Source organism: Mastacembelus armatus, chromosome 23, assembly GCF_900324485.2.
Source record: "Mastacembelus armatus chromosome 23, fMasArm1.2, whole genome shotgun sequence".
NCBI classification, from domain to species: Eukaryota; Metazoa; Chordata; class Actinopteri; order Synbranchiformes; family Mastacembelidae; genus Mastacembelus; species Mastacembelus armatus.
Window position 1 is genome coordinate 12,840,571 of NC_046655.1, and position 8,924 is coordinate 12,849,494.

The 8,924-nt window shown below is 43.0% G+C and overlaps 1 protein-coding gene across 1 annotated transcript; it reads right to left on the reverse strand.

Annotated features, from left to right (window-relative positions):
- Positions 1–2,731: 2,731 nt before the first annotated feature.
- myf5 (myogenic factor 5) lies at positions 2,732–5,072 on the reverse strand. The gene is made up of 3 exons (XM_026326840.1): positions 4,539–5,072; positions 3,510–3,582; positions 2,732–3,171 (listed from the first exon to the last, which is right to left on the reverse strand). Exons 1-3 carry the CDS (start codon positions 4,989–4,991, stop codon positions 2,975–2,977), a joined length of 723 nt encoding a protein of 240 aa, XP_026182625.1. The 5' UTR covers positions 4,992–5,072; the 3' UTR covers positions 2,732–2,974.
- Positions 5,073–8,924: the final 3,852 nt, after the last annotated feature.

The following is an 8,924-nucleotide window of genomic DNA, read 5'->3' on the forward strand; positions in this document are numbered from 1 at the left end:
TCCTCTGAACATGTCCAAACCATCTCAATCTGGCTTCCCTGGCTTTTTCTCCAAAACATCTAACATGAGCTGTCCCTCTGATGTCCTCATTCCTGATCCTATCCATCCTCGTCACTCCCAGAGAGAACCTCAACATCTTCAGCTCTGCTACCTCCAGCTCTGCCTCCTGTCTTTGTCTCAGTGCCACTGTCTCTAAACCAGACAACATTGCTGGTCTTGTCCACCTTTCCTTTCATTCTTGCTGAGCTTAGACCCCGACTGAGACACTAATTTGTTTTTATTAAAACATTCATTACTGTTTGTTTGTTTGTTTGTTTGTTTTTATTAAAACAAATTAGTAGATGAAAATTAGATTTGCTAAAATATGATGGACCAGGTTGCCCACAGACACAGTGTTATTTCAGTCTCTTAGTACTGAAATAACACTAATTAGTTTTCAGTGTAACTGCTGAAGATGGAGTAGTAAAATCGTATGTACTGAAATGTTCCTCTGAAGGTTCATCCAGTTTTTTAGTCCTTGAACAGAAAGTCAATGGCTCTTTGTTAGTTCATTACAAAGAGCAGACACTAAAGCCAATAAAGACACTCTTGTAAATGGCAGGTACTAAACCTAAACGGTGACAGGTGAAGCACAAAGCAGTGATGTGCCAGCAACGTGCTGTACACAGTGTTTTATGCAGAAAAAAATCCCAGTTAGAGTTGTTCTCCACCAAACAACCAGTTCTAAAGCTGAAGTGACAAACTGGAAGGTGAGATTAGTACAGGTGACAAATCCCTCACCTGCACCCGTGGCTGTTATTCAGGAGCAAAGACAGCCTGAATTTAACACTTTCTCTGGATCATGTAATAACCATGATGAAAACAAAGTGATCCTCGTTTACAATAACAAAAGGCCCAGCTCTAAATCCTCGGAGCTGAGGCAAAGATAATAGGACGATATAAATATTCTCTTTAGGGTGTGAAAACCATTTTCAACACCTTCCTGATTGTTTTTGTAATCTCCTATCCACACTTCTGCGTAGCTAGAAGTAGCACTGAGAAAACCGTGTTAACACCCCTTTGTTTTTATGCCTTTAACAGTGGTATCAAGTGTGTTTTCATATCTCATCCAAAAAGACCCTGCTAGCTGGTCACATTTAACTCGCACTGTCATTAAAACAGCAGTTTTTCAAAAGCACTTGAATCATGATTCACATTCGAGTGTTGTTCCGATCCTCAAAGCGTACCTACATTATATCCTCTGCTTCTCCTTTCTTACACACTTGTACAACATCACAGATTTTGCCAGAGGGCAGATTTAATTCTCCAAAGACCCCAGTTAAACATTCATTACAAGATGACTATTACCCTCAAATACAAGACAATGTATGAATTACTGTGTCTTCAGCAGACTCAATATCAGGGTGAGCATTGAGAGAATATAAATATATCCCTGGGGTTTAAACCCGCCTGTTAATGCTGCTCATTAATAAGAAGTCAAGTGTCTATGTAGGAATTATGCAAAACACCTCTCTCTTGTGGTCTCCAGCAGTACTGCATAGGCTGAAAATGACTTACAGACTCAATCTCAGGCTACAAACTCACCTGCTAATTTATTTCAAAATAAAACTGCATTTACTATTAGAGTAATTTAGCTAATTAACTCAGATAGTGTACTTAAATATAATTTTAGGTTACTTTGGTCTATGAAAAACACAAACTTAATAGTAACTAGTGACTATAGCTGTCATATAAACATATAATATTTCTTTCTGAGACATGGTGGATAAGAAGTATAATGTACCATAAACTTCAAATATTAAAGTGCAGTGGTGGCTCTAAATTACCTGTTGATGAATGTGAGTGTGTCAGCCCCGTGACAGACTGGGTGTACTCTGCCGATATTTCCTGGGTATGTGTTTAGAAATGATTTTAAAATATGTTGGCTCTCATTAGTCCACGTAAACTAAAGATGCTGCTTATTTACGGGCGGGAGCAAAGTAATTCTGCAGTCCCACCTCAGTCACAAAATAAGCACAATCAGAGGCCATTTGTTCTCAACGCTGGGGTGGATGCTATTATCAAGGGTGTTAATGATGACTCACATTTGGTAGGAAAAAACAAACAGGTACACGCAGTGCTACCTCCCTCTGAAACACACCCACAAGCCACGTTAAACCCACTCAGATATTAAAATGTGATCAAAGCTGGACAAACTCATTTCTTTCTCTCTCTTTACACTGAGCTTTATATTTCAGTTTTAATCTTTGCTGCGATGAAGAAAAAGACGCTGCCCTTTTACGCTGCTGTTCTCACTCATACGCAATAGGCTGCATGACTGATTACAGCAGTGTCAAATGATTAATGGTATCAGCTGACCTCCATCACTTTTTAATGTCATCTCCCCACCTTGTTAGCTGGAGACAGTCTAGACTGTCCGGGACGAGCCCTGCTCCAGACACTAATAATAAATAACTGGCCCTTCTACCTTTTTTGGACTTGAATTTATTATGATGCAGATGGGCACAAATCTATTATCCTAAAGGACTAATTTAGCTGTAAGCACTGGTATAATATGTTGTGTTGAATGGTGTCATTTCAGTGCTGAAAGCTACAGTGTCATGAATAAAGTTCAAACTTTTATACAAAACAGTAAAAAAAAATTTAATGACCACAAAAACATGGAAAGTAACGAAATTACAGTACTGCATAAATACCACTGAATGTTGGAATAATGCAACATTACATTAACAGTCATTATTAAATATGTCTCATTGGGTATAATAGCATGTGAGGAATAAATGGGCATTTACATTACATATTTACAGTCTCATGTACAATAAAAAAAAGGTTGCCACAGGCGCTCGGTTCTGCTGAGTCTCTGTCAGATTTGCACAAAACTTATTCTATCTCTTCTTGTTGCAAATGCAGCTGGTGTTTGGTAAAGACATGACGTCTGCCTGTGGCAATATATCCACGCAAAGCGAGGCTTCCTTCACAGGACGTGGTACACAGGCCGGGATCCAGGGCTCTCCGGCGTGCAGGGCTGGGAGTCGGAGCTGCCGGGGGAGAAGGTGGTCATGTCTCTCAGAGGGACCGCTCCACAGCTGGACTCGACCGAGGACAGACGGTCCACGATGCTGGAGAGGCACTCCAGACTGGAGGCTCCGACCGCTTTGTCGTCCAAACCCTCTGAAAAGTAGAAGAGAGGATTGGAATCAGGATAATTAAAAATGCCACATATGAACTGACATATATGATCTCAAGATTAAAATGTAAAGAAGGGGATTCTGTAAAAATGCATACAAAAATAAATGTACACTATAATATAGAAGGTGATAAAACACTTCCAACCAATTATTTATTCATATGTTTATATTTTATCATATTTTTATATAATTTATATTTTAGATAAATGCGGATGTTATATGACTCACACAGGCTTAAACCATAAATTTGTAATAATTAGGTTTTAGAGCAAAGAATGGATGTGATATTCGTATCTGACTGTTACTGCTGACAGGTCTTACCATTCTTTGTGTATGAATAGCTGTGGCTGTAGTTTGCATTCAGCTGTTGCCACACTGGACTGTTGCTGTCGGCCTGGAAGGAAATGAAAAATCTAATTTACCCTTGAATCATTGCGAGCACTTAAAAAACAGCGGAGAGATATGATGTGTTTGTATAAATATATATGGGATTGGAAGAGGCAAAAAGTGCAAAAACAACCAGTGTCCTTCGTGATGTTCTGGACAGGGTCATAAATCCTGAATTCCAAAGTTATGGGCTTCTTTTATTCACATACACCTTAAAGGCAAAGTGGCAATGTGCACTCCCTTTCCCTGCCTGGCTCTGAGCGTGGCAAATCGATTGTATCAGTGGAAGCAACACCAGTTTGTGCAAGATGACACTTTCTCCTGGTAAATCTGCAGAAAATCCTGGCAGCGGTGCAGAACATGCAGTCAGGATGGAATGCAGAAAAGCACCCAGTTTTTCCTGCCAGACTTCAGTAAGGTGGATTTAGCTCGGTTTATTAGGGCTATAAAGGGTCTGGTGGTGGGAAAGCCATTACTCCATCCAGAATTATAAGTTCTTTTATATTAACTGATACACTCTCACCTTCTGACTGCTGCTGAGAAAAACCAGTTCACCTTGTCTCACAGTAATAAGGATCACACACAGAGGACAGAGATGTCTGCAAGACTACACAACAGATGTTTGTGTTAGACAGTGTGCCATGCACGGTGAAGCATGGTAATTGAGGGTTAAGGGCAAAACAAGCTCATTTGATTAATAGGTTTCTAAATTGGAAATCCAGGTTCTGTTTTGAAATGCAATGTTAATGAGAACAGCGATCTGGTTTAAGACTCCGAAGACACACTGGTCAACAAATAAAGGCCTTCTTGAAGGATGTTCCAAAAACTTGAAGCCCTGTCTCACATGGATTAGTTCTCATTACTTTGATGGACGTGTTTTCGGCTTTGCAGCCACAACAGGACTGACGCTCTACAACCAGATGTTTGCATGAGGAGGCTAAACATGTGGATCAGAGGTCTTACCATGCCGTCAGAGCAGCTGGACAGTGGGCTCCCAGGTTCAGAGCTGCTCTCTCCAGGTAGGCCATAGTAGTTTTCCACCTGCTCTCGCAGCAGGTCCTGCAGACTCTCAATGTACTGGATGGCGTTGCGTAGGATCTCGACCTTGGGCAGGCGCTGGCTGGGGTTGGCTGAGGTGCAGCGCCGCAAAGCCTCAAAAGCATGGTTGACCTTCTTGAGCCGCCGGCGCTCTCGCATGGTGGCAGCCCGTCTGCGGTCCACAAAGCTGGATTTGCGTTTGCAGGCCTTGCAGGCCCACTGGAGGCAGTGTCCTGGCTGGTGAGGGGCTCCGGGGACCCTGACGTGCTCATCCTCCTCAGAACCAGCGAGCTCCAGTCCAGGACCAAACTCCAAGCTGTCTGGAGAGGAAGCACATGCTCGGTCGTAGTAGACCTGGGATGGTGAGAAGACATCCATGGCTTGAAGAAGTCTGAAGAAGAGTCTAAAAGATGGAGAGATGGGCGCGAAGGAAGGTAAAAGAGCGGGGTTGAGAGGAGACCTCTGAGTGATGTGAGGGGTCTGTTGCCCCAGGCCCCCCTTATATGCCCCCAGGCCAAAGCCTAGGGCTCACATTGGCCAGATCTAATTACCATGGCCCATTGGCCCAGCCAGAAGGCAGGCTGGGGTTAGTTCAGCTCCCTCCCTGCCCCATCCCAACCCGCTGCCCACCCCCCTGTACCCTGCAGAGTTTCCCACATCTGCACTTACTGGTGTTTTCCCACTCATCAACACTCACTCCTTCCAACAGCCCTGCTCCTGCAAGGCTATGATGAACACAGGGTTTGGGAATGTTTCAGGAGAGATATCAGTGTTCATAAATCATAATCATCAAGTGCTTTGTTTTATCTCGAGCTGGCCTGCAGGCATCGTGTCATAGCTCACAGTTAAAGTGACACTTTGCTATGAAGACGTAAATATGTGTTTTGTTGGTGAAACAGACTGACCACTTGTATGAGAGTGCAGGCCAATTTTTACGGTGGAGTCAGCAGCGTTGCAGATGCAGCCCAGCTGCAAAGGAAGGTGTAACATTTCAAACCTTGTGAATTCGCATTACAGCGGTAACCCCCTCTAAACACCTCGAACGCATCACTGAAGGTGCTGTCATGAGGCCATTCCTGTTTGCCAAAGCTCATTAAAAACACTAATTACACAGTTGACACCGCGGTGCAATTCTCTGCACCATGTTGCCTCCAAGGGCCAAATTTTAACCATTAAACATTATTGACACAAGTCAAACTCTTGATTTCAGCAACAACAGATGGTCCCTGGTGCATTAGGTCTTACTCAGGTGGAGGTCTGAAAGTTTTAGCAAGCATCTAAAACTGTTCCTCCAAAACAAATCAAATAAACTGATGGGATGTTTTACTTCTTCCGGTCAAAACCTTTCAGACATTTAGGCATATTTGCCTTTTCCTCTTTGGTACAAGCTGCTGACTCGTGTTATGATGATGATGATGATGATGATGATGATGATGGTTAGACTGTACACTGGCTCTTTTCACTGTGGTTCTCTTCGAGAAGAATCTGATTGTCAGACTGAGTGGGGCTTTTGCAGCTCGACCCTGACAAGCGGACTGCTTTAGGTAATTATGTTGTTGACAGCTTACAAGGATACAATGCGGATATTTCTCACAACGTGTCAAAACGTTTGGCGAGCCCCCTTCTCTGGGAACTGAGCGCACCTAAGAAAACACCAGTACCTGCTGCCTCTGAATTGCCGTCGGGGTTTGGATTAGGCACAGCTGAAGAAGACATCGGCTGCTTGTGCTTGTAGCTGCTGAGAAGATCAAAGGCTGTTTGGGCTGAGAACAGCGCCCACAATGAGAAAACCTGGCATGGAGCGAAAGCTAATTGAGGCCGGAGCTAGATTGGCTGAGCACATGGTGTTTTGGGGAAGACGCACATCTTGAGTTGGCGCAGTGTTTGCGCACAGCCCGCTGCTGTGATCTGTGCGCTCTTCGGGTCTCCTGGGAGCTCTGAGTTTGCTGTTTTGTTGTTGCCAAGGGTCAGAGACAGAGTTAAGCGAAGGGCAGGAGGTGATCTTTTATGTCCATCTAACTCACGTCTGAAAACCTTATTTCTTCTAAACTGCCTTATGCTTCCACTTCATTTGCTGTTTATTTGGTGCAACAGCAGCCCCGCTGACAGAGAAACCACTTTATCACTTACACTCCTGCACAATCCATCCTCCTTTATAGCCTTTGGCGAAATTAAAGACCGCCATATTAGAGAGAGAGAGGGAGAGAGCATGATCACAAACTGATTCAAAGGTTTTAAAGGTTGTTTTTCATCCACATAAAATCCACATTCCCCACAAGCCTCAGAGAAACAAAAAGCATTTTGAGTGGCAACACCATTTGTTTGGCAGGGAGCAGAAAGAGGTGCAGCCCTGCTACAGTGAATCATTTTCCAAGCAGGATATTAAGGGGAATTCTGGATAAATCGGCGCATTGAGCCGCCAGGCTTACCCACCTCCTAGCTCGCCTTTCATCAGCTCTGACTTTTAAAACACTGCTTTCACAGCCAAATGAGAATTATATGGTGTCATCTGTAACACCAAAAATCCCTGGAACAGAAGGAGAAATTCAGGGCCCTGCTGGGGTGCTGCTTCTTTGTGGGGAGTGGAAACATAAAAATAAGACAATGTGGTTCAAAACACAATGGATATTGAACTTTTACAGCAAATGTAACTTTAATAACAGCTCAAAATGCAGGTTTATATCCAGCATGTCAGCACAGCCTCTGCTGAATCAGTACCAGAACTGAAGCAAACAGTTATTTTTCCAGGACAAAGTGAGATTGCTGATGTCTACAACTCAATTAAAATGCAATTATTACCAAAATCAAACATGGCAGTTACACAGCGGAGCTGCAAATGAAGTAACAGTGATATTAGAGTGAGTGAGTGAGAGAGCAGGAGCCCATTAAAACCCCATTATTATTTCTAGCTATCATGTTTCTGTCTGGTTTCTACAGAAAACAGGATATTTGATAAAAGATATGGATCATCAGAGCCATTTAAGAGATGACTGTTTGTTTTTCAGCCTTTAATTCTGCTGGGAAAAGTATTCAGTATCACCACAATGTAAAACTACTTCACAACTCCTTATATTGTTTGATTATTAGATGTAGGGATTATCATTAGTATTGCATTATTGGTCCAATAGGATTGTATCGCTGTAATTGACCAGGGGGAGCTGATTTGAACTACGTTGTATAGTCAGGCTAGTTCAATGTGGAGTAGAGGTGCAGCAAACTTTAGATTTGTTTGTTAAAGACATGCAGCCAAACCACTGGCCTGGCCACTAAATAATAAAAAATTAATACTGTATAATGAATCAGTGAGGAAAATAAAAGGCCACCAAAGTTATGCACCTGAAAACTAATAAACTAATAACTGAGAATAATAAAAGCAATATCTATGAAGTTGGTAAAGTGCAGCATAAAGTATAATACATGTGCTTCACCTTCCGTCTTTGCTGGATCTAACTGAACGCACTTTGTTTTCCTTTGCTTGAAGTTTGCATCGAGGTCTTTGGCTTCTGATGTGTGAGCCTGCATGAACACATGTCTGCAGGCCTGTGAGATGATGCATTGTGTCAGGGGTCAACCAGGGATCTGTGTCATCCACAGAGATCCACAGAGGGGGTCCAGCGCACCCCGACATCATTAACAAACGACCCCCCCCTCCGGTGTTAGAATGCGACAAACAAGCCTCGATGGATTTTCATGCCGTTAGCATCGTGTCACACGTTTTAATAGCTCCCATGTAAACGCTTTGCCATGTGATGACGAAGCAAGCGATGATGAATTAGGACCTAATGGCTCAGATAACTTCGTTATCCCACTGGGCTTTGCACTCGAGCTTGCTGCCCAAGTTTCCATGTCCCCAACATATGATAGGAGAAGAGAGCAGAGCCACGCTGTGTTTGGAGGGGACTCGAGTTACTGTTGTGGGATCAGGCCTGCTGGATGTCGTTTGGAACAAAGCACAGCTAGTCTGGGAGCAAACTATTCCAGGGCACTTCAGACTGACTTTATGGGTTTCTAATAGCCGTGAATGCAGAGGGACCTGGTGGAGCTTGAACTGGTGGTGGGTTTTTTTCTGTTAATGTGGTAAAACACAGACAAGCACTGAGGAGTAAAGTGACCTAAATACTATTTGCCGAAAAAGTAGTGCCCCCCCATTTTAGGCTAATTTGTCTCAATTTTGTGTTTAAACAGTTGAAAACACACATATTATATGTGGGTATGGTCTGGTGTTTTCATTCTGTTTGTCAAATACAACCACAGTGAAATGGATGAATGTGACCTTTCCAACATACCCCTGAATAATGACGAATATAATGG

Bases quoted from the DNA above. Each gene is read 5' to 3' on its own strand.
- myf5 (XM_026326840.1), bottom strand. From the start codon at position 4,991: ATGGATGTCTTCTCACCATCCCAGGTCTACTACGACCGAGCATGTGCT. The intron at 3,583-4,538 runs GTAAGACCTCTG...ATTTCCTTCCAG, and splicing joins CCAGCTGCTCTGACGGCATG to GCCGACAGCAACAGTCCAGT. The intron at 3,172-3,509 runs GTAAGACCTGTC...TCTACTTTTCAG, and splicing joins CTATTCATACACAAAGAATG to AGGGTTTGGACGACAAAGCG.